Source organism: Heteronotia binoei, chromosome 4 (assembly GCF_032191835.1).
Source record: "Heteronotia binoei isolate CCM8104 ecotype False Entrance Well chromosome 4, APGP_CSIRO_Hbin_v1, whole genome shotgun sequence".
NCBI lineage: Eukaryota > Metazoa > Chordata > Lepidosauria > Squamata > Gekkonidae > Heteronotia > Heteronotia binoei.
The window spans coordinates 59464611-59491612 of NC_083226.1; the positions used below are offsets into that span (position 1 = coordinate 59464611).

Genomic DNA, 27002 nt, shown 5'->3' on the forward strand with positions numbered 1-27002 from the left:
AGGATTGGGAGTGATATGGAGTCCATTTTGGTGCTGAAGCACTTTCTCAACTAGCAAATTGTTTTCTAGCATTCAGAAGTATATCCCTCAGGGCATCAAAAGGCATCAGAAGTATCATCCAGGCCATTATGTCTGGTCCATCAGAGTTGAGATGAAGGATTCTGCTGTGTTGTGGGACAGGAGATCTGGAACTGGGGGTAGAGAAATCTGCATTCAGACAGATGTGGTAAATCAAAGTCATCTTAGCCAACAAGAAATTATAAGGATGTAATTGGTAAATTTCCTATTTTTCCAATAACTTTGGGAACGAGAGGAATAGGAAGGAACATGCAGAATGGGCATCCTGTTTTTACTAGGTAAGAATAGAACTTCGAGTTGACATGCAGATCAAACTAAGACAGAAGGTAAATAACAGTTTAGATCAGAGGTGTCAAATATATGATCTGCGGGACAGATCTAGCCTCTGCAGGGCTCCAATCATGCCCATGAACAGACCTCCAATGAAGTCTGTGCTTCCTATTTCCTATTCCCAGCATCAGACCTGGGTTTTGCCCAGCCTCTCCTATTTCTTGTTTCACCAAGAACATAGAGAAAGCCAAGCCTCTTTTTCCTCAATTGGCTAAGAGTTCCTCCTCCTTCAGGGAGGGAGAGAGTCCCATAGCACTTTTAAGAAGACCATTACCAACATTTTATTCCAGGTATAAGCTTTTTTGTGCCTTTTAGGAAGTATCTCTATTTTCTTTGTTAATAGTCCAAGATCTTTTGTACTCCATAACATATCAATTCTCGAGAAAGAATTATGCCTTGCTGAAAAGAAAGTATAGTCACGTTCTTTGGGGTTAAATTCCTTCCAAGCTCTCTTGTTTTACCAAATCAAAAAATGACTTTGGTAGTTGCCCTTTGTTATTTTTTCCCCCAGACCGGTCCAAAATATTTTAACTGTTCCATTAAAATCTGCCATTATCATAATTTGCTCATGTACCACTTGGTCTAACTGTTGCATAATGTTTTAAAATAAAAAGTCTTTGCTCCATTCGGGGCATACACTCCCAATAACAAAGTTCTTTTATAATTCAATGTCACTTCCACCGCAAGATATCTGCCTTTAAAAATCTTTAAAAATCAATTTTGGGTCTAATTCTTGTTTGCTATAAAAAACAACGCCCCTTTTTTTCTCCTTGGTCAATGAACAAAATTCCATTCCAAGTTGTTTGGCCCATAAAAATTTGTTATCCGTTTGTTTAATATGTACTTCTTGCAGGCAGATTATATTACATTTTTGTTTCCCAATCCAATGAAAAGTTGCCCTTCTTTTTTGTGGTGAATTTAGTCCATTTACATTCCAAGATATTAATTTGTAATCCATAATGATTTTTATTCTTAATCTGTTCCTCCAAATTCCTTATGATCCCCCAAGAACGTTGTCACTTCCTTAGTGCTTGTAATTGTGAATCTCTTTCCCTTTGTATTCAAAACTTAAACCCTCTGGAAGTATCCATCTGTATCTCATTTCATTTTCTCTTAGCTTTTCTGTCAATTTTTTTGTACAATCTCCTGTCATTGATAACTTTTCTTGGCAATTCTTTCATGATTCTTACACTGCTGCCATCCACCTCCAATGTATTCTCAAATTGTTCACTCAGAATCTTCCCCACCATATCTCTTGACAGAAATCTCACTACCACATCTCTTGGTAATGTATTTTTTCTGGCATAGTCCGAATTTACCCTATAAATGTAGTCATAAAAATAGCTGGTTTCATCTGGGTCTTCATCCAAAAATTCAGCAATGATTTTTAAAATATATGTCCTTAAATCAGTCTCAGCAGATTCAGGCACCCCTCTCAACCGTATCTGATTTTACATTAGTTTACAATCTTGTAATAATGCTTTCTCTTGCATTTTTTGAATAGTGGAATCCACTGTGTCTATTCTTTTTTTTTTCAGACCAACCAATTTTTATTTAGAACATTGGCTTTCGTGTATTTTTTCCAGTTTAAATTTTTTATTAATTAATAATAAAAACAATTTTACAAACATCAACTATAACGATAATATTAACAATAACTAAACCATAAGCCATTCTGTTCTGTATATGATATACCTAGTACATGTCTAATAAAAAGCAAAATCTACGTATTTGTCCGGTAATTTACAAAATGCACTTTGATCGGAATGTACATAGGCAAAAAAATGAAACCATTTTTCTATAAACATATTCTTCTCGCTTCCTTTATCAAGTGCTTCTGAAATCTGTATGGTACCAGCTATTTTGTCCATCACAATTAAGTCCCAAATTTTTAGAAACCATTTTCGTTTGGAAGGTAGAACTGAAGCTTTCCAATGTTGAGCTATTAATAATTTTGCCGCTAAAATAAGCATAGATGCTAATTCTTTCTTATGTTTTGGTAATTTCGAATCATTCCATAGGTTAAGCAAAATTGATTCAGGGGAAAAGGGCACCTTGTGATCTATGATACGTTCCAACGTGGGTAAGACTAACTTCCAGAAATTCAAAACAACAGGACATTCCCACCAACAGTGGATAAATGAGCCAATCTGGCCACACCCTCTCCAGCAGTTTGCATCTTTTGATCTTTTAGAATAAAAAATTTGTTGTGGTGTTAAGTACCACCTGGAGTAAATCTTAAAATTTTGTAGCCGCAAGTTCAATATAGGAGTGTGATATAGATATGACGACCAGATGTTTGACCAATTTTCTATCGTAATTTTAGTCCCGCAATCCTTATCCCAAGCTTTTACTATTGAGCTTTCTATATTCAATTTGAAGTTACTTAGTTCTTTATAGATAATCGCAGTCTTTCCCTTGAGTTTAGGATCCGGATCCATCATGGCTTCTTCAAAGACTTTCAGAGGTCTATTCAATTGTGACAAAATATTTCTTTCTAAATTTTTATTAGATCTCATCAAGTTATTTATAATTAAATGTTTGAATCTAAAGATACCTGCCTCTCTCCAGTTCTTAAAGCTTGTTTTTTCCTTTGCAGCTGGAAACCAGTCTTGCCCCCAAAAAACTGTTGCTGGGGAGGGATATGGCGCTAATATATTCCTATATTTGTCCCACACATTCAGAGTTAACTTCAAAAACGGGTTCAGTTGGATACTTGAACTACGAGAGCTGGGCCTGTTCCAAAGTGCTTCATGTATTAAGTTTGGTTATATAAAAGATTGTTCTGTATGAACCCAGTCTTTTTCTGGATGTGGAGTCGCATATAACAAAACATTTTTCAATTGAGCTGCTAAATAATATTTTTCTAGATCTGGAAGCGCCATTCCGCCTTGATTTAACGGTTTTACTAAGGTCGAATAGGCTATCCTATGTTTTTTACCATTCCATATAAAATTTAGAAACAACGATCTCCATTTTTTAAAAATCTCAGGTTTACTCTCTAAGGGGAGATTTTGGAATAAAAATACAAATTTCGGTAGAATAAAGACCTTTAGTTGCTCTATTTTTTCTAATAAACTTAATGAAAGTTTCTCACAATCTTTAAAAGTCGTTGTTATAGATTTTAATAGGGGGTCAAAGTTAACTCTAAATAGGTACTGAAGATCCAAAGGTATTAAGATTCCTAAATGTCTAAAGTGGGATTTGACCCATTTGAAATTAAATTCAGTTTTTAACTTGGACTCCAATTCAGGACCCAACCAAACAGGGTATATTTCTGATTTATTGAAATTTATTGTGAAACCTGCGACTTTACCAAAGTCTTCAATTAACAACAATAACCTAGTCAAGGAAGATAGCGGGTTTGTACAGTAGAAAAATCGCATCGTCTGCAAATAAACTTACTTTATAGGAAGGATTTCGATAGCCAATTGACACCCCTTTTATTTGAGGATCAGATCTTACGGCCAGGGCCAAGGGTTCTAAGGACAAGGCAAACAAGATTGGCGATAGGGGACATCCTTGTCTAGTTCCTCTTGATAGCGTCCATCTTTGCGAATTATAGTTATTGATGGACAAGAATGCTTTGGGCTCTTCGTAAATAGCATCAATGGAACGCAAAAAATTAGGGCCAAATACCATATTTCTAAGAACTGTTTTCAAAAAGGGAATTTCTACCTTGTCAAAGGCTTTTTCAGCATCAAGAGACAGCATAACTGCCTCTATTTTAGAATTCTTACAATAATTGATGATGTTCAGCGTCTTTCTTATGTTGTCGGTTATTGATCTTTCTGGATGATCTTTCAGCTTGATCTTTATAGATGTAATTAGAAATGATTTTAATTAACCTCGCTGCCAAGATAGAAGAAAAAATTTTGAAGTCGTGGTTAAGGATAGAGATTGGTCTACATTTAACCTACATTTAATTTACCCTTGTCTGGTTTAGGTAGGACTATTACTCTTGCATCTTTCCATGATTCAGGCATAGAACCCTTTGAAAGTACCGAATTGCATGTTTCTAGGAGAGGATCTAAGATATTAGGTAAAATTTTTTTATAGAATTCAGAAGTCAAGCCATCATTACCAGGAGCTTTATTATTTTTCATAGTTTTTATGACTTTTTGCAGTTCAATACCATCAATAGGTTTTTCAAGAAAAGAGGTGTTCTTCAGAGATTTTAGTCTTAAAATTAATTTTCTTAAGGAAATCATCAATAGCATTCTGATGAGGATTATTAGAGTTATAAAGATTTCTATATAATCTACAAATTGTGCTGTGATATCTTTTGTTTTCAGGTGTAATTCACCTTGTGAGGATCTTATAGCATAAATTAATGAAGACTTTTTTGGGGCTAATCTATGCTTCAATAATTTCAGATATTTAGGAAATTTAGTGATATATCTCTGCTTTAGATACATCAGTTGTTTTTGAATTTGAGATGTTTCTTACGTTCAAATTCTAGCTTTTTAAAGGTTCTTTTACCTCCATATCTCATATGTCTTAATTCTAGTGTTTTAATATTGTTTTGTAAATCACTTATGGTTTTTTGTTTTTCTTTTTTATAGTGAGTTGCTAATGAGAGGAGGTTGCCCCTCATTACTGCTTTGAATGCATCCTAAACAACTTCTTGCTTCACACCACACGATGCATTAAAACGAAAATATTCCTCAATCTGTTTTATAGCTGCATCACAAAAACTTTGATCATACAATAATAAAGAATTTAAAGACCATGAACGGCCAATGTCTTCTTTGTTGTACATATCAACTGAAGCTGATATGACTGAGTGGTCTGACAGTGATTGCGAACCAATATCAGACTCAGTTGTGTGTTGTAGTAAGTCATTAGACATGAGAATGTAATCAATACGAGAATAAAGGAGTATTGCTTTACACCTGGATTCAGCGTTCTCCAAACATCTTTTAGGTTATATTTTAAGAAAAGGGATTGTAATTTGGACGTGGCATGCGTTCCTTTCGCTTCAAATTTGTTCTTGTAAGTTTTATCTAACTTAGGGTCATCTATTAGGTTAAGGTCTCCCCCAATCACTACTTCTCCCTGTTTAAACTCACTTAGTTTTAAGAAAACCCTTTCTAAGAATTCTGCTTGATTAATGTTTGGGGCATAAATTGACGCTATTGTCAATGGCATTCCATCAAGCTCGCCTTTGATGAACAGAAATCTACCATTAGGATCAACTAAAGTATTTTTACATTGAAAGGGGATAGATTTTGAGACCAGAATGGCAACTCCTCTTGCCTTGGATGAACCAGGTGCTTGGAAGCTTTGTGAGAACCATTTGGTTTTTAAAATTGAATCTTTCGGTTTTTTGCAATGAGTTTCCTGTAAACATAAAACATTTACTTTCTCTTTATACATTAAGTTTGAAATTCTTTTGACTTTGATACAATTACCTAAGCCTCTGCAATTCCATGAGGCTATTTTTAAGTGTTTAGACATTTTGTGCACAATGCTGCTTCAACTTCCTTCTATATACCACAACAGGACAGCCTATCTAAATATATTCACTAAAGAACAAAATAAAACTTTGAACTTTAAAAACTATTTGTATATGTACAAAATCCTCAACTAGTGGGATACAGTTCCACCCCTCTGCCTCTAGAGAGGGTTAAGAGAGCCTTTAAACATAAAGCTCTCACAAAAGAACTGAGAGTATATCAACAAAATTACTTTATTCTAACATAAGTGGAGGGCACTTTAGAGAATATTAAGATTATAAAATATGTGCTCCGCTTTCCTCCTTGACTGTATAAGAAAATCTATGGACACCAAATATACTTATTCAAATACATTAAATTGAAATAGAGGGCTGGGTACTACCTTTAATGACTTAACTACTTAACTACTTTGTTCCTGTCAATTGTTTGCCAAACTTTATGTAATAAAGGTAAACATAGAGTGATACTTAAAGAATTTTAAGGTATATAACCAAACAGACTAAAATGCAATGGGTGTAAAAAACATGTCTCAATTACGTTGTTGGTGATACTTAGCACGGCTGAGTAGTTTACTTACCACTCCACCAATCATGTACTACCCTCTATCTAAGAAATAAGAGTATCTGATTAATTTTAGCCAAAGAAATAAACAACCAAAAAGACAAATGGAATTCATTAACTGTATTATCTGAAAGACTAGCATATTATTTTAACTAAAACTACCCATGACTTTCCTAAGTTATATCTTCACAAAAAAGTGCTTCTCCTGCTATAATTCATTATTTCCAGTTACCATAATTATAAAATTACCTAAGTTTAGATTTTATGTAATTAATTCACAACTATTCAATAAATCAATTTTCCTTAAATACTAACGTTTCTAATAGATTGGTGCTTCAGTTTAGACTGAGTACATTAAGTGAGCTAAATAATTTTCATAGCAAAATAATAAACAACAATTCTTAAAAAAAATTGTAAACCTTAGGCATACACCAAAGACCACCAGAACAAGTAAGAACTAACTTATAAACTTGTGGTCTCTATCTATTGGATTGTTTACCATATCCTCTTAACTCTTTATAAATGGTTTTGCCAACTATAGGAGTTACACAACAGCTCTCAAATGAAAACCACCACCACTGTATAAGTCTTACAAAATTAACAGTGCAGGAGTACAGACAGTTGCTGTAAAACAGATCAGAAATAGACTAGTTCTGCAGTCCTGGGTGCAAAGAGTAACACGTTGTTGCATGGGATCTGAGTATACTGGCTCTGCCGCGCTGGGTTTAAATGGTAGCATGATCCAGTAAACTTAAACATAAAACAAAGAACAGCTAATAAAGGGGCTTAATTATAGGACTAATAAACCTTGGCGTCTGCTTCTGAAATCAAGGATTAGCTTTGTTTACGGCTCTTTTTGCTACAGCTTCCTGTTGACATTCACAGCCGCTGTAGGTGTGTATTCAGGACAGCTGAACAGAGTCTCATTAGTAACCGACGGGCTCATTTGCTATAGCTTCCTTTTTTACGTTCACAGCCACTGTTGGAGTGCATTCAGGACAGCTGAACAGTCACGTTAATAACCGACGGGCTCTTTTTGCTGCAGCTTCCTGTTAACGTTCACAGCCGCTGTTGGAGTGCATTTAGGACAGCTGAACAGAGTCTCTTAAATAACCGACGCCAAGCCAGGACGAAAAACCAAAAGGGATTAAATCATAGTACTGAAAACAGCATACAGTCAGGTTGTGTCTTTATCTACCTCAAGCAGTTGTTCCTCTTCTTCTTGGTTGAGTGCGATGTTCATAGCTGCTAGTAAAGCCTTCCCTGTAATGCCATCAGACGCTTGGAAAAGCGCGCCATTTTTGAAGATCATGATGTCGGAGGCTGGACTCCAGCGAAACTTAATCTTTTTTTCAAACAGCTTCGTAGCACTGTGTCTATTCTTAATTCTTGGCCTTTCACCTTTTCTTCCACCTCCTGAATTTTCTTTAATGCTGCTTGAGAGTCTTATCTAAGATCTTTAACTTATTTTTTAACTTCTTTTTTTACTTCTTCTGCACTGGATTCAATGTCTTTTTTTATTTATTTCTTACTTTCTATTAATGACTCCATTATTGAAAACATCTGTGGCAAAATTTTTGACTGACATCCTTAAATTTAAATCTGACCATGTATGAATGCATTTGTAAGCTCGGTTTCATTTTGATTTTATCTCCAATGTTTAAATTTTTATATTCTGTTTATTTTTACTTGCAACTGTTATGCCATTAAAGGTTTGGTATGGACTCCTTTATTATTTTTACCAATCTTGCCTCCATAGCATCCATTGTCTCTTGCCATTTAGCCATTTTTGCTTCTTCAAGTGACCCAGTCCTCGGTCGAATCTGCTTTGCTCCTGATTTTTGCCTGCCCATTGCTTAAATAGGCTCCAAAGTTGTATATAATTAGGATTAAGGCCCATTGTGGGAATAAATACAATGGGCTCTAGAAAGAGACTCTGGGTGAGTGTCCCAGCCTTGAGCAGACAGCATCAATTTGCTGTGGTATAACAGCATCATGACGATCACGACGACACTGAAGCTCAGCATTTTTTTTTATCTGCAGTGTGTTGTTGCTGCCTTTTCCTGTCATATTTGGCCTTGCAGATTTTAGCAACAGCATGTGCTTGTGGCATTGTTGTTGTTCAGTCGCACAGTCAAGTCCGACTCTTTGCCACCCCATGGACAAGCCCTCCTGTCTTCCACCATCCTCATAAGTCTGTTCAAATTCGTGTTTGTTACATCAGTAATGATGTCCAGCCATCTCATCTTTTGCCGTCCCCTTCTTCTTTTGCCTTCTGTCTTTCCCAGCATCAGGATGTTCTCCAGTGAGTGCTCCTTTCTCATTTGGTGGCCAAAGTATTTGAGCTTCAGCTTCAGCATCTGATCTTCCAGGGAACAGTCAGGGTTGATTTCCCTTAGGACTGACTGATTTGATCTTCTTGCAGTCTCAACATTTTTCTCCAGCACCACATCTCAAAAGCATCTATTCTTCTGCACTCGGCCTTCCTTATGGTCCAGATCTCACAGCCATACATTACTACTGAGAATACCATTGCTTTGACTATATGGACTTTTGTTGGCAGGGTGATGTCTCTACTTTTTATTATACTGCCCAGGTTCACCATAGCTGACCTCCCAAGAAGCAAATGTCTTTTAATTTCATGGCTACAGTAACCATCTAGGATCCCAGAAATGTGAAGTCTGTCATGACTTCCATGTCTTCGCTTTCTATTTGCCAAGGTGTGATGGGTCCGGATGCCATGATCTTAGTTTTTTTGATGCTGAGTTTCAAGCCTACTTTTGTGTTCTCCTCTTTCACCCTCAACAAGATAGATCCAAGTGGGCAGTTGTGTTGGTCTGAAGCAGTTGAACAAAGCAGGAATCAAGTTGCACCTTTAAGACCAACCAAGTTTTATTCAGAAGGTAAGCTTTCGTGTGCTCTCTAAGCACACTTCATCAGACGAGGAGTATCATCTACATATCTGAGGTTGTTGATGTTTTTCCCGGCAATCTTAATTCCGGCTTCTGCTTCATCCAGGTCAACATTCTCCATGATGTACTCTGCATATAAATTAAATAAGCAGGGTTTGTGGCATAATCTGTCTTTTTTTGCCTGGCCTGGTTGTGTTATGATATACCATACTGTATGCACCTCAAGGCAGCTGTTTTCTGTAGGGGAACTAATCTGACTTCAGCTTTCCATCTCTTCCGCCCTCCCTGCAGCCTCTACCTGGAAAAAACATTATCCACAAGAGGACCAAAGCAAGAGGGAAGCAACCTAAGCAAGGTATAATGACACAGGGTCAACCCTGCAAAGTGGTCATTTTCTTCATTGGAACTCATCTCTGTCACCTGGAGATTGGCAACAATGGTTCACCAGGAGGAAACAGCTGGCTTGGAGGGTGGAGTGTATGGCCAGACAACAGTTATCTCTCTCCCTGGAGGAAATAACTGCTTTGGAGAGTGAACTCTATGGCATTATATTCAGCTGAGGCCTCTCCCCCTTCCTAAACTCTGGCCTTCATAGACTTCACCACAAAATCTCCAGAAATTTTCCAGCCTGGAGCTGGCAACCCTATTTAGGACTGGCCCCAATAAGTTCTCCCTCACAGGCCAAAATAGACCTGGAAAGGGCTTCCTCCCCATTCCCCACCTTTTACTGACAGAACCAAGCTTGGAATACTATGGTTGCCTAGCAACAACCACAAAGGGAAAAGTGGCCCTCGTCTGACCTGGGAGTAGAGGGTGGGGCTGCTCTCTGTCGAGACTGAGCAACACGCAGCTTGCCATTTATATAAACAGACATTCTCAATTATGTACATTAAACTCAATTATAGATCATTAAATCTGCTATTTGTCAAAGTTCCTTAAATAATGGCACTGTATTGAGTTTATGCAGTTAAGTTAAAAATTTTAAGACCAGACACTCAGGTATTAGATCAACAAGAACAGACACTTACACACTCAGTTGCCAATACTGACAGCTCCTCACCTACTGCAAGAACTAGGCTCTGTTATATGGTAGTGGCGTTACACTATTAGCAAAGACTTACATAATAATATTGACTTTTTTACGTCCTAAACACCATAGAACTGCTTGCATGTCATTTCTTAAAAGATTTACTTTTTAAATAAAGTACAACTGAACTGTGTTACAGCATAATTGTTTTAAAGGAATTGGGTTCTCCTCCTAAAGCGTGCCTAGAACTTTGACAGAAACATGACCGAGACACAGTTTTACTCTGATATCATAAACCAGGAAAAAAAGAAATCAGTAACCTAAAGCTCCAAGGCCAAATGTGGCCCTTGAAGAACAATAAGCTACCCCAAACGCTAAGGGCCATATGGTGCAAAAAGAATACAGGAAATGCCATACTACATCAGCCCAGAAATCTCAGAAGCAGAACCATCAGAAATCCGTAACAAAGACTCCAACTTTGATACAACCAGGAACGCTAAACTGACTCCTGCAGGAAAAAAATTGAATAAAATGCCAGTCCAATGTGAGGCAAACAGGTACCCCATGAGAAATTATGCAACCCAGTCTAAGATATTCTCCTGTGGCTCCAAAAGATCGCTCTCAAATTCCAGCATCATAAGACTGGTCAATACTTATCAGCAGGGCTCTTTTTCTAGCAGGAGCTCCTCTGAATATTAGGCCATGCCCCCCTGATATAGCCAATCCTCCTGGAGCTTACAGTAGGCCCTGTACTAAGAGCCCTCTAAGCTCTTGGAGGTTTGGCTACATCAGGGGGTGTGGTCTAATATGCAGGAACTCCTGCTAGAAAAAGAACCCTGCAAGTTATCAGACTTTTGCAAACATTCCTTAATACTTAAACAGATTTCCAAACACCAGACCATAAAACAGATTAATCTAGCCATCTTCTTGAGTTAATCATAAAGTAAGACTCATCTTCTTTCAAAATTAATATATGCCAATTAATATATGGCATCTGTTAAAAGATTTAAAATAAAGTACAACTGAACTATATTAGAGTAATTGTTCTAAAGCAGTGGCCCCAACCTTCTTGGTACCCGGGACCGGCACCAGGGCTGGCCCGCTCACCGCGGCCCCAGGGCTGGCAGGGTGGGGGCACCGAATTTCCCCCTGCCTCCTGTGGTGCTGTGGTTCCAGGAAGGAGGGGGGGAGAAGCATTTTCTCGCGTGTACTTCAAAGTGTCAGACAGCGCACTGGCCCCATCAAAACTTGTTAGGCCCGGTTTCAGCATGGCTCGGCGCAATCAGAGGGAGGGGGAGGGAGGAGGGAGGGAAACAACGGACCGCTGCGCTGCATTGCAGCACCGGGGAGAAAGGGAGGTCAGTGGCAGGGGGCTGACGAAGCTAAACTTTGTGGTGGTGGGGGCAGCCAGGCTTCACGGCCCACTTGCAGATAGGCCCGGTAGTGGTCCCCAGCCCTGTTCTAAAGGAATTAACTAATATATCTTCCAGTAGAGCCAATCCATATATCTTCCAGTACAGCCCCTGGAGTGAGGCAATATCTTTTAGGTGTCCTCCTGCAGACCTGCCTTCACTACACTCACTGCTCAGGCAGAGTATGCTCTAGATCTCCTGCCTTCCATTCACCCCCGCTACTTGCATTCTCTTCCTCTAACCTGGCCCAGCCCTCTCTTCTGAGCTTCTGGCAATGCATCCTCAGCCCATTTGGCCAACTCCACTGTCTTCCACCTCTCTCCCCACCTCCTATGCCTTATCTCAAACTTCAGCAATTCCCAGCTTCCCCTCAGCAAACCCCATTTCCTCCTCCACCTCCGTCTACTCTGATCTTGTGCCCCTTCATATGCTGTTTCTTCCCTGCTTCCCTCCTGCAATTAATTTCATCTACTGTTTCAGTCCCCTTTTGGAATGCACCCCCCACAATCCCTCCCCATGTGGGTTCCTCTCTGGACAAGAAAATGTAAGACACATTTGAGCGCCAGTTTTTTTCAGCATTAGGGATTACACTAATTTACATGGGTGAGTTTCATAATATATTATTGCCACAAAGACTACCTTTTGTGTTTTGACTTTTCCACATTTTCTTTCCATAGGGAAAACCACCTATAGGAACTGTTTCCTGCTTTACAACTTGATCCCCTTTCTCATATTTGCACCACCTTATGACAAAAGATGTGCATGTTAAAAGTAGGGTGTGCATTCGACTAAATCAGAGCTGAAAAAATACTCGGAAAATACCTTAGTGGTATTTGTATGGTATTAATTCAGCCAGATAGTGATTTTGAATATTGTTCATCTATCCAAAATGGCCAACCCCCCCAAATCCAAAATCTTTCAGGTTCATTCAATGTCTTGTTATTTCCAGATCACTTGTTTGAGAACAAGTAAACATTTCATCCAAACTCCCAGGAAAAAAAATCTCTTACAAGAAAATGTTTTTTGTTGTTTTTATAATTCTGTTTCCTTGTAACTTTAAAATTTGAGTTTGTTTTCTTAAGGATGCCAATTTCTTGGAAAATTCTTAGTTTATACAAACCATATAAACTCATATGTGTCCTCATAATAATATCAGCAGCACTTACTCATCATACTTGATACGATAAATAATATCTTCATCATTGTCCATATAATCTGAATAAGATGTAGAAGGTGTATTGTCCAAATTATTTGTATTTTCTCTAGAGTGATCTTGACTTAAGTTTCCATTAGTCCTTTTGAAATTACTGCCACTCTTTCCTTGAGCTTTTCCATTTTTATGTCCTTTTGTTGCTCGAGTTACATTTTCTATATGAGCTTCAAACCAGGATCCAATAGTGTCATCTCGGGCATCAACCAATTCATTTATCTAAAAATAAATTTGACAGTTAGTGATTCCTATGTTGAAAAAATAAATTTAACAATGTAGGCACTTTGAGCCAGTTATATTCTCAATTATAATACAATGCATTACTTTAACTGTAGGTAATAACGTCTACCTATACATTCTAATAGAATGCTGCATATTTATGATACAATCTCAAACAGAATTACACCTTTGAAGTCAACAGGTTAAGAAGAGAGTAATTCTGTTTAGGATTGCATTATAATAATACCATTCTAATCTGACTAAATAAAATGTATCAGTAGAATTTTGAAATAAAAAGGAGCCACACATTTAATAAAACAGAATTCCCCCCCCCCCTTCTGTTTTACTGTTCCTTTCTCCATATAGAAATTGTCTAAGTACATTTGAGAGATCTAGATTTTAGCCTTCAGGTTTCTAGGATTTCTCTGGTTTTCTCTATGACATTTTCTCTTCAGATGTTTCCTTCTCCACATGACACAAGCTACGGGAAAAAATCTATTCTCTTCCTCCTTCCTTCTACATATACTCCACCCTTCAAGAAAAGCACTTAGCATTGCTAATGGTAACTTGTAAGTATCTAAAAGGAAAGTATATGTCTTTCTAGGTAACTGCATTTAGTATATTAAAAGTGGTTGTTATACATTTCCTGAATGAATACAGATTTTCCCTTCATGAAGCACTTTCAGAGAACAGAAATCAAATCTTCCTAATGCTCAAAACACAGTTCTAACACTATGTAATTTGTAAGTGTGATTTATTGCCCTTCCCACACACCTGGGAAAGTTGGTAGGAAAATGCCAGACACACCTGGTCATGAGTGGAACAGTTCCCTTCCACCATGTCCATGTTACTATGTGATTTTTAAAAAAAACTGTGGATACATGTATATGAACCCATGTTTCTTTAGGGACTGAGTATTCTCACACTATACTGCAGAAGCATTGATAAAGCTCCTTTCAAAACAATGGAAATTGCAGCAGTTTCCTCTTCTTCTCAGGATGGTTGCAAATATTCCATGAATTCATGAGCAATGTGAACTTTTTTTACTATTGAGAAAAAAAATACTTCTTTGAAAGTTGTAAAAACTTAAAAAAACAACAACTGCAGAGCTACATTGGGGCTAGCACTAGCACACCCCTGAGTTTAAAACAGAATTTTATGTTGTCTGGAAAAATTTCTCAGATTGTCCTAATTAAATTGTATACTTTTTAAAAGGACAATGGGTTTGAAAACAAAATACAAAACTGAACACTGTTATTTCATGAATCTTTGCGTTTCACAGGCCAAACTAATTAATAACACCAACATTTTTGTACTATTACATAGCAAGCGTAACTTCATACCAAGTAGATACTCTGGAAATTTTTCCCCCAAAATCATCTAGCTGACTGCAGCTAGGTTGTTTCTACATTCAGTACTTCTATTAAAATATAACACACTCTTAATAAAAATTACCCTAAGTGAATTACTTGGCAGTGAATTACTTATTTCAACAGCATCCACAAGTTTACAACTGCAGCACTGAGTTATAAAATTGCTCAAAGCTGATTACATATGTGGTCTTACTTAATACCTTCTAATTATAAACAATAATATCTTATTTGAAATTTGAATTGGCACAGGCATTTTATTTTAAAAAGCAGTCCTAACAGAAACACAATATGGTCATTCTTTCTGTCCTGAGCATTAAAATATAGAATTGGTTTCATACCAATTAATGACACCAGGCTGGATTCTATGAACCATTAATGGAAATAAAACAATTAATGGATCTTTCCATTTCCTGCACAGCTCCCAGCAAAACAGCTCCATAAGTTCAGGAGGTCTCAGGAACAGAGTTGGATGTGGTGCAGTGACAGAGATAAGAAGGGAAAAATCAGCAGAAATCATCCCCTCCCCGTGCACAAGCACTTACTCCATTTGCAGAAGATCAAGAGGGGAGGAGATGATTTCTGCTGATTTCTCCTCAGGATGCAGCGCTTACTGATGCTGCACCCATGTTCCTAATGGTCCTCAAACCAACAGAAGCAGCTTTACAGGGAGCGCAGAAGCCTGGAAAAGGAAAAGAGAAAGGGGAAAGCTCTGTTCCATGTAACTTTCCATCATGGGCCTGTATCTAACTAAATAGTTCTTCCAGAGAATGGCATTTCTGTTTGCAGAAGCAAGAGGTCAAACCTTGTCCTCTGTGTAGTTTCTGAAGATCCACTAAACACAATTCAGAAACAAAACTCAGGGGGTGGGAGCTACTGTGGGAAATGGAAGCAGGAAGATAACACACTGGAGTCTACAAAAAACTGAAGTCAGCCTGCCACAGCAGGAACTGTTCAAGCTGGAATTCTGTAGTTCTGTATTTAGATGAAATAATTAATAAAATCTTTGGGTACGCAGTATACGATTTGCTCCTCAGGGAGAGACTTGGAAATTGCCATTTGTCGAATAATATATAATGAATAAGAATTTCTACCAGGCAACCATGAAGCAGTAGAACAAAGGCAGAGTTTCTTCCTCTCCTGAATCATGGGTAACTTCCACAGATACTTGCAGGAAAACAAGCTAGGTTTAGTGGACCAGTAATTTGTAGATGTCTCTGCAGGACTATGCTGATAATTAAACTTAAACTAAACACACACACAACTCAATCCTAATTATTATATTTGTTTGGGGGCAAAAATTCTCGGATCTTACCAGTTTGAGATCCTGACAAATATTTGGTTGCATACAGTTACACTGTATTTATACTAACGGGTCTTCCTGTTCTAACTCTGAGGAGAGAGGAATGGACAGAACTGTAAGCAAGAGAGAGGGTTTGCAACAGCTAGGTCTGTCCCCTAACCTACTCATTGGATCACAATGAGTTAGATAGAACATCTCAAATTAAAGTAGTAAACGGGTCTGTTCTAGTATAAGTAGACCAAGAGTTATGACTTCAGTTGAGTTATTATACCGAACTCCTAAGCCCTGGCAATAGGCTTCTAAGAACTGAACCATTAACAATGCCTGAATTCCAGCTGCAGCAGTATGTACTTCAGTATCAGCAAATTTCTATGGTAACTGAATATTAAATGAGGCGTGTGAAAAAGCTTCTATATTTTCAGCCAAATCAAACCAGAGCACAGGCTTGTTTGGAGTACAGTCAGTAAGATAATGCAAGAAATCTGGATTGGCATGTCTCTTAAAGCAAGGGAAAATAATATAGCCTAGTAGAAAGAATAATTTGGCCTCATAATATAGAAGAAAATATATTCCTTTATAAACAGCTTCTATAGTAGTCCTCATTCTTTATAGTAGCATAGTATCAGGAAAAGGAAGTAAACAGTCTTACAGTCTGTGTCTTTTAAGCCCAAAGCAGAATTGTGTTTTCTACCATAATAGTGTTCAACAGGAAAATGTTAACAATGGACAAAATAGGAACACAAACTAAGCATATAGTTTCCAATGACTACTATCCATTTTTCATAACAGATATCTGCCTCGTAAAACTCTCATTGATTATAATAAATCAGTCAATTAATAAAATAGCTAGTAATACAGCAATATAAAATTTACAAAAGAAAACATCACAAGCACAAGGGAAGTTCTTACTCAATAACTGTTAATAAATGATCACCAGGCACTTCTAATTACCTCCCATAATTGAATAAAATCTGGAATTTAAACATCACAGCATCTGACAAAGAGAGCTGTGTTTCTCAAAAGCTTATGCTACAATAAAATTCATTAGTCTTAAATATGCTACTGAACTATTTACTATTTTGTAGCAACAGACTTATTTATTTATTTATTTTATTATATTTACATCTCGCCCTCCCCTAATGGGCTCAGGGCAGCTAACAACAGTTAAAGGAGCATAATATTAAAATCATGGTACAATAAAATCATTAGAACGTTTCAACAGTTCATACAGTTTAAAATATGTATTACATATCCAGAGCTAACTGCTCTGGAGCCATATCTATGTCTTCCAATAGGTTTTTAAAATGTTTTCTTAAGACGTTTATAGAACAAAGTCCAGCGGCACCTTTAAGACCAACAAAGTTTTATTCAGGGTATGAGTTTTCGTGTGTATTAAAGCATGGCAAACTGTGAATTTGGTGATATTCCCTTATTGAACTGTTTAGTTCACCAGTCCATATATATAAACCAGTTTGGTGTAGTGGTTAAGTGTGCGGACTCTTATCTGGGATAACAGGGTTTGATTCCTCACTCCTCCACTTACAGCTGCTGGAATGGCCTTGGATTAGACATAGCTCTGGCAGAGGTTGTCCTTGAAAGGTCAGCTGTTGTGAGAGCCCTCTCAGCCCCAACCACCTCACAGGGTGTCTGTTGTGGGGGGAGAAGATATAGGAGATTGTAAGTCACTCTGAGTCTCTGATTCAAAGAGAAGGGTGGGGTATAAATCTGCAGTCTTCTTCTTAGCATAAAACATAAGATGTTTTAAGAGATTCAAACAGGTTTTAACAGATGCAAACTAAGTTTTATAAGGTCACCATTGCTTGGATTATATTCCAGGGAAAACAGTGTAGCAAATAAATATGTCAAAATTGTTATTTCTTAATTGTTAAGTGCTAAGACTAATTGACTGACATCTTGTTGTTATTGTCCATCTGTCTCCTCTCAAATATGGAGGTAACCAACAGCATCCTTTTCTTTGATGTGGGGTAATTTGTAGTGCAGTGTTGTGTCTTCTCTGTTACCAGACATTTATGTCAGTGGATGTCTGCTCTTTTTCCTTTCTTTTCTTTTTTTTGAGGAAAATAATCAGTACACTAGAATTAACTTTTGAAACTAAGAATCTGCATTTGAATTTCTGAATCTACAGCTGTCTCCTGAATGATGATCTTCCCATGAATACTGAACACTTCAGGTGTCAATATTGTTTCTATTAATATTAACCAACACTATTCACTGAGATGTTTGGTTGGCTGCAACAAGTGCAGCTACATCAGCAACTTGGTTATAGAACTGAGAGTGGGCCGGAATTTTTGTATGCTCTCTGCCAAAAAATGAATTTCTCCCAGTGTATTGAAAGCAATATTAACCAACACTAGGGCTAAATCACCAGAGATCTCTCTTAATCCAGAATATAAAATCAGGTTCATAATATCACTTCAGGCTACCCTGACTAGTCCTAAATGCAGATAATGGTATTGTGCCAGAATAATAAATTATCTGCACGTTGTTGCAGAAGAATCTTGTGCTACAGAAAGAATAGGGTAAATCACCATCCCACACTCTGCTATTGACTGCATAACCAAGGCTAGGAATCAACACAGTCTGTAGCACTCTTAGATGACATCACAAGATGTAGAGAAAGAAAGATGACCTCTTACTGATTTCACCCAATCACTTTAACTTGCAAGTAAAGCCTAAAGCCCTTATATAGTATATTTTCTCTATGGCACAGAACTTTCACTTTAGCCATGCCCTTAATGTATAAATCTCAGGGTGGTGGTGGTGTTTTTTAAAGAGTCAACCTCCTCACATTGGTCACATGAATAAACTGTGCCTGAACAGTGAAGAGCCTGCAGGTACAGCCCAAGATTTAAAAAAAAAGTTTACCTTATATCGTCCAATCCCAGGATCAATAAGAAACGTGCGGGCTGATGTAGAAGGCTCATTGGATGATCCACTGTTTGCTCCTTGCTTGACTTTGTTCTTACAGTTGGCAACTGCATAGGGAACAGCCTTCCCAGCTTTATTAGATAATGGAGTAGTTCGAGCGTCAGACTCTGAACGTATCAAAAGCTGAACTATATCATTCAGTCCAACATTATAATCAAATAAAGTATGTCCATCTTCAAGCTGTCCAAAACGCAAAAAGAGTAAAAGTTATTTCAGAAATCTTTGTTTTACAAATAGAAAGCATTGCATCACTATATCACTGTATACTGCTAATGTTTTTCCACGCAAAGGTGGAAAACAAACATAAGGCAAGAAAAATAGTTGTTACTGCTTTTCTCCAAGCATTTGTGAAAGAACTCATGCAGCACCATAACAGGTACTGTAACAGCTCTCATGTGCATGTGAAAAAGTTTGTACACACCATTATACAAGTAGAAGCACAACTTTAGATTTAGTTCCACTTTTCTTGCACAATGTGAGGTGTAAAGCAATCCTTCCATTAACACAAGATGCCTTGTGCCCAAGGTTACAATTTACTTTTGGATACAGAGGTAAATTAATGATATAGAAAAATGCAACTAAGCAAACCACAGCATTTACTAACTTAAAACCACAACTAAAAAAGATAAAGGTAGTCCCCTGTGTAAGTTCCAGTTGTTTCCGACTCTGGGGTGATAAAAAAGTTAAAACCTTTTCTGTGCAAAATGATCCTGGGGGGGGCATCCAAATAACATGGACAGGAGTAGGACTTGCTCCATCTCATGCTGAGCCCTCTGAAATTTTACTCCTAGCAGTCAGCGGATAATCAGGAAAAACCACCAAAAGGCAAAGTCATGATCTACGTTGGGGGGGAGGGATTAGCAGAAACTGCTGCCCCTTTTCCAAAGATTTAACACTTTGGAATTGCATCAATGGATATGCAAATAGTACAATTCCAAACAGAGTTATACCCTTCTAAATCCCTTGAGATCAAGGAGTTTTATATTGTAAGTACCCTTACTCCATTTCCGAACACATGGAAAATAGCATAACAATTTGGATGACACCCAGGTATACATGTTAATGGACGCCCACCCAGATAGCAGCCCACAAAATCTGGTTGCAGGGATGGAGGCTGTGGTGGGGTGGGGTGGTTTAAAAAAGAGGTGGCTGAGATGGAACCCTACATAGATGGAGATTCTGTGTCTGGTGGGAGGGGGGGGGGCTTCAGGGATAGGTCACAAGCTTCCAGTTCTTAAAAGGGCATCATTGATAGAGGTGCAACCCATCAGGAATCTGGACGTAGACTTGTGTATCTTTTTATTGATGGAAACCAGGTCACGAATGTTGCCAGGCTGGCATTTTTTCATCTACACCAAGCACGGCAACTAGATCTTTTCCTGTCATGCCCTGACCTAGCCATAGTTATCCATGTAACAGTCACCTCCAGGTTAGACTACTGTAATTTGCTCTAAGCTGACCTGGAAACTCCAACTGATCCAGCACAAGTCCTGGCTGGAGTTCCAAGGACAGCACATATTCACAACCTGTACTGTGCTGACTGCACTGGCTCCCAGTGGAGTATAAAGTCAGGTTCAAGGTTGTAGTAATGACCTTCAAGGCCTTGAGCAGTCTGGTGTATGTTCGAGACCACCTCCTCTGGTATGTCCCCCCAAAGCTCTGCTGGAAACAATCTGCTGGTGTTTTCTGACCTAAAGGTTGTCTTCAACCAGAGCCATGGCTTTCTTGGCCTTGGCTCCAACTTGATGGAACTCTCCACCACATGACACTAGGGCCCTGTGGGACTTAATGCAAGGCAGATCAGGTGGTTATTACCTTAGATGCTAGGAGACTTGTTCCCCACCTTGGGGGTGCTTTTCAGATCCTCCTCCTGTTTTTCCAAGTTATTTTACTTTTCTAACAGTCCCAACTTTCCATCAACTTTTTTCTCCGCTAGAGTAAATGTTTACCACTTACAGACTTATCAGGTTGCTGGGAAGCCATAACCACAGACTCTGCCCTTGTGGTAGAGCTGTAACTGAACCTTTAGCCCACTTTGTATTTAATTATTTGTATTCATCTATAACAGCTAAATATATATTGATTTTATTGAGCAGGTTTCCACACTGTCACCTGTTATATCTTTTGCCTGGAATTGATTGGCCATAGATATTGTCTTATAAAAGTTTATAGTTTGTGCCTTTAGAATTAGACAGACATAAGCTAAAAATATCTCTGGGGTTAACTAGCAGGGCTGTTGTTTATTAGTTTCATCATGCTTTGGGTCACTTAGGTGCTCTAATTTTGAAACAAAAATAGGAATATAATGCAGTCTTCAGGTCTGAAACCTTATGCTTATTACACTAAGCCTTTATTTTGTACTCTTGAGCTATTTTATTTTGTATTCTTGACACGTTTAACTATTAATTTCCATTCTCAGTAGTCTTCTGATTCTGTGGTAGTAAAACTTCAGATCTTGATAACAGCAGAGATCTTTCCTCAAACAAAATACTGATTTTCTGAACACACTTAGTTTAACATAACAAATGTAAAGAATAAAAAACTAGAATTATTAGAGAGTTGGAATACTTTTCCTATGAAGAAAGGTTAAAATGCTTGGGGCTCTTTAGCTTGGAGAAACGTCGGCTGAGGGGTGACATGATAGAAGTTTACAAGATTATGCAAGGGATAGAGAAGGTAGAGAAAGAAGTACTTTTCTCCCTTTCTCACAATATGAGAACTCGTGGACATTCAATGAAATTGCTGAGCAGTCGGGTTAGAACTGATAAAGGAAGTACTTCTTCACCCAAAGGGTGAACTTTTAGAAAGAAGAATATAAGTTTTTGCTTTAATAGTTAAGGGTACCTTTAAATATTAGTATTTTAAGTAAATAACACTGGCGGGGATCAAGTAACGGGGGGAGGGGTGGGTAGAAAGTAATATATGGGGTAGATAAAAGAAGTTATTAAGATGTAAGAAATAGATTTGTTACCATATGTTATCAATAAAATTGTTTTAACCAGAAAAAAAAGAACTGATAAAGGAAATACTTCTTCACCCAAAGGATGATTAACACATGGAATTCACTGCCACAGGAGGTGGTGGCAGCTACAAGTATAGACAGCTTCAAGAGGAGGATGGATAAGCATATGGAGCAGAGGTTAGCCACAGCGTATTGTTGGAACTCTCTGTCTGGGGAAGTGATGCTCTGTATTCTTGGAGTTTGGGGGAGGCACAGTGGGAGGGCTTCTAGTGTCCTAGCCCCACTGGTGGACCTCCTGATGGCACTTGTGACACAGAGTGTTGAACTGGATGGGCCATTGGTCTGATCCAACATGGCTTCTCTTACGTTCTTAAATGTACAGCCAGAACTCTTTCTATCTCTGCATGAAGGCAGACCAGGATCCAAAGAATCCAATGGGACATCTTTTATTTGAAAAATGAAGTCATGTCACACATTATAAATTGCTTTTGAAAGTCCCCCGTTTTAAAAGTTGTGTGTCAGATGTCACAGTGTTTTTTTTAAAAGAAGTCCAAGCCTTCTTTGAGCATAGAACTAACAGTGCAATCCTAAACAGTTATAGTCCTCTAACACACAGGTCAATGGCTTTAGAAACCAGTAACTCCTGCTTTGGAGTGTACTGCAGTTATGTTTTGAGGATCCTGGCTATGATCATGAAAAGGAAATTTAAACATTATAGCAGTGAAGTCTAGGGTTGCCAATCCTCCACAGGGGGCAGGGAATCCCTTCATTTGGCGGCCCCCTCCCACATCAGGAATATCAGAAAGCAGAGGGGGGGAGGGAAATGACTGCTGGGCACTCCATTATTCCCTGTGGAGATTTGTTCCCATAGGGTATAATGGAGAATCAATCTGTGGCTATCTGGGGCTTGAGGGGGACTGTTTTTGAAGTAGAGGCATCAAATTTTCAGTATAGCATCTGGTGCTTCTCCCCAAAACACCCCCTCCAAGTTTCTAAAAGATTGGACCAAAAGAAGTTGCCCCTATCCTCCATTAAAAGGTGTATGGTCCCTTTAATTATGATGGCCAGAACTCTCTTTGGAGTTCAGTCGTGCTTGTCACAACCTTGTTCCTGGCTCCACCCCCAGACATTTCCTGAGTTGGATCTGGCAACCATAAAATACACACTGCAGTATTATCAACAGCACCTCTGTAGAATACAGCAATAACATAATCCCATTCACACTACTGGAGAAACATCCCATTGAACTCACTGACACTTGCTTTTGATAAAGCTCAGGATAAGAGTGTTCAACCTAGACAGGGGAAGACAACCTCAGTTTAACTTAACAGCGATCAATATATTTAACAAATATAGGTCAGTTTCTCTAAACCAGGGATCTCCAACCTGCAGCCCAGAGGCTGCATGCTCCCCCATGAACTTTCTGTACGGCCCTCCAACCTGCCTGTTTGCTGCTATCACCCTCAAGGCATTTTTCCTCAGACCTACACTGTTCTTCCTGCCTCAAGAGACATCTACCACCCTTCTTCCTGTACCTTTCTTGCAAAAAACTTAATAGCAATATTGTTTCTTCTGATCTCCATGGTTTCTTCTGTCAGCCCCTCTTGGTCTTATCCTCCATACTAGCTAGCATTTTAGCCATCCTGGGTGCCTTGCTGGCTAACAAAGCTCAGGTACCCATACGTTCTCACTCCCCCTTTCATACATTACCATGTGAAGGCTACATATGTGCGTAAGGAAGATAAAGCACTGTGTGAATTGCTTTTGCAAAAATGGTGAGGAAAGGACAGTAAAACAGACATTAAAAAAAGATATAAAGTGTTCTGAATCCTGAATATCTCTAGAGGCTCCTCCCATCAAGGTTCCCCCAGTTGGCTTCCAAGGTTACTGGTGAGATTGCTGCTGCAGGCAAAAGCATTCTTCTTTCTTCATCAAGAGCTGGTTGTTCTGTTTTCTTGCCTTCATTGCTTCCGACTCTCCTTGCCCACTCACTCCAGCTAGTCTTCTCATGTATTTGTTATTGCAGGAGCTGGTGAGTGGACCCTTGGATAGAAAGGGAAGGAGTACTCTCTTAGCGAGAAAGCTTATAGGATTCCTCCTCCCACCTCTTCCTCTGGCCAAGTTCTCCTCTCATGATTGAAGCCTGGCTGGCAGGAAGTGATGTGTATGTACACCCTGCATATAATTTGAAGCTAACAATGGCATATCCTGAACTCTAGGTGGGAGGTTGCCCTTTCATTTCCTCTTTCTCTCTCCCTGCCCTTTATTGGAGGGCCCCAATTTTTAAAGTATTAGCAAGTATAGATTTAAACCTCCAGGCTGTGTATTTATTAAGAAATACATCTCATAATATTCAATGTACTTAGGACTAGAGTTCTACCATCTAGTAGGTCAGATTCATAATCCATTTTTCTTTTTAAAAAATTCTTCCTAGCCTACTCCTTAAAACTGTAGTAGATAGGGAGGCAGTGGTTATCAAGCATTCCCAATCCAGAGGATCCTTAATGTGAAGGGCAGAGCTCAAAATTACATAACAAACCTACCATGATCCTGTTAGACCATCCCTACAATTAGAAGCCACCGGGCAAGCTACTGATCTTTCTGGGATTGAACCAGAATGAAAACCTGCAAAGTAGGACACTTTCAAACTGAGTTTCTATTAAGAAATTACCAGTAGGTGGACGGTTTGGTCTAAGACAGGGGTGGCCAATGGTAGCTCTCCCGATGTTTTTTGCCTACATCAATCCCAGCCAGCATCCGCCCCAGCCAGCATGGCCAATGGCTGGAGCTGATGGGAGTTGTAGGCAAAAAACATCTGGAGAGCTACCGTTGGCCACCCCTGGTCTAAGACAATGAATTTAGATTGCAACCTCTGAAGTACAGAACACCAGTATAATCAAAAGGTATTTATTAAAGAGGTTCAAGTAATGGAAAAAGTAATGGTTAAGTAATGGAAAAAATATGTAAAGATTGAAATTAAATGGTACACTTCCCATGCAATTTCACTGCATCTTCCATCAGCAAGCCTTGTACAGTAATATCCTTCAGTGGGCAATTGTGATGCATATTGTTGTATCCAGCACTGATTATATCATGGTCTTACTCATCATCAGTTTCAAAATTTTCTCTCAGAGATAGGAGCAGAACATGGGAGATGTATTGTACCATGCAGAGGTAAAGTCCTCAAAAGTTTTTCCAGTCTTCATAATGAAGCTGATGTCTTTTTCAAGGAGAAAGGAAAAGATCAAGAAGTACTTTCTGACTCTAGATGGGTATTTGATATGGCTTTCTTTACTGATTTCATACAGCATCTGAACACAGTGAATCTAAGGTTGCAAGGAAAACGCAAGCTTGTGTGTGACATGTATTCTGAACTGAAAGCTTTTGCAGAAGGCCTAAATATTTTTCTGAAGCAAGTTAAAGAAGGTAACTTTTCAAACTTCTGATGCTGTGAAGGAGTAAAATTGGAGAAGGACACGAATTTACAACTCAGTGTTGAAAGACACATCAAAGCACTGAGCCTATTTGCAAGTGGAATTCCAGAACACATATACTGATTGCCATAAGCATGGAAAGGAAATAAGAATGTTCCAGAATCCATTTTAAGTAGCACCAGGAGATGGAAGTAACTTTTTTTCAGATGGAACTAACTCATTTGAAACCTAGTGATAATCTCAGAAACATTTACACTGAAAATAGCATGTTAGATTTCTATTTTGGTCTGCCTGATATATTTATCAACCAAAATAATTTATTTTATTTTATTTATTTTCGTTAATTTGTATTCTGCCTTTTCCCATGAGCGGGCTCAGGGCAGATAACAACAAAAGTTAAAACAATTAAAAACTACAATCGAAAATAAAATACAATAAAACAAACGTGCTGCAGGGCACGTTCACAGTTTTTAGAATTACATACATCTCTAAACAAATTTATTCCAAGATGAAAATTGTGAAATCCAAGTGCAGGTCAAGGCTTACGTTTATATGACAAGTTAAGGGTACCTGTCACAATCCTTGACTTGGACATTAATGCTTTGGCTAACAGAAAACAGCCACAAAAATCATAATGACTAGGTAAGCATGTGCAACTAGATAAAGGATTCCACAGTAAAAAATTGTTCCAAAATGGATTGCATTAAAGTTAACATTTCTGCATTGACTTCTAAACGTTTAGTTTTTATCTAAATAGGTTAATAATTCTGTTACATTTTTATTTAAGATGTGACCCTCTTTAGGTATTGGGCACTCTACTGTGCCAGAAGATTGAGGACCCCTGCTCTAAATGGCATCATTTCAATATGTCACATATCAACAGAATATACATCTTGTTCAAAGGCAACTGTTCAAGTCCAAAGTAAAAATTAGACCCCCATCTTACAGATGAGCAGGAATGCACAATACATGCAGATACACACACTCTTCTCTTGCTTTCCTCAACTCAGCTCTACTGTGCAATCCTGGGCAGAGATACTTCATTCTTACATTCATTGTTTATAATTCTTTCCTTTTTATCCTTTTTTCCACTTATAATTTTCTCCTCTGCTCCTAAATGCAAGGGAACAATTTCATCAAATTAGTGAATGACCAAGAGCTGACAACTAAATCACGCTGTTCAACTTTACTAATAACGTACTGGCTAAATAATGTGCACATTTCTGTAATGCACAAGCTGTTGGACAATGAAGCTAGGCTAAGATATCTCTGAAGTTCGCTGTCTTAGGGTTAGATCCTACAGCACAAAACATTTGTAGAAGCAGATGCAATCTCTTCTTCCACTTCATGCAGAGATGTGAAAACCTGGAAGCATTCAGAAAAAAAGTTGTCTCCCCAAATTTATTATTTTTCCCTACAGTGGAAAAAACAGACATTTAGGGGAACACTGACAGAACTCCAATGAAATCTTCTCTCTTTTGGAATGACAAGGACTACAAAGATTTACTTAGAATACATTGCACAAAGATTTTTATGTAAGAATGCAGAAGTGTCAAACTTATTAGTTACAAGGGCTGGATCTGACATGTCATTTTGTTGGGCTGGGCTACATGTGGCATAAAATGTAATACCAGGTACCAGAGATACAAACTTTATAAAAGACACAGATAAACTCCTGGAGATCCGGGCCCTGCAGAATCTGCTTCAATTCCGCAGGGCCTGTAAAACAGAGCTCTTTCACCAGGCTTTCAGCTGAGGCAGTGGGCATCACTTGTT

At 38.3% G+C, this 27002-nt stretch overlaps 1 protein-coding gene across 3 annotated transcripts in view; it reads right to left on the reverse strand.

The window, feature by feature from the left end:
- The window catches only part of UHRF2 (ubiquitin like with PHD and ring finger domains 2), a 94738-nt gene that overhangs the window by 51599 nt on the left and 16137 nt on the right, over positions 1-27002 (reverse strand). For all 3 annotated transcript variants that reach the window (XM_060237376.1, XM_060237375.1, XM_060237377.1), the window contains 2 exons: positions 18768-19010; positions 12946-13208 (listed from right to left, as the gene is read on the reverse strand). In XM_060237376.1, the coding sequence (XP_060093359.1) occupies positions 12946-13208; positions 18768-19010 (506 nt within the window). The remainder of the gene's footprint in view (positions 1-12945; positions 13209-18767; positions 19011-27002) is intronic.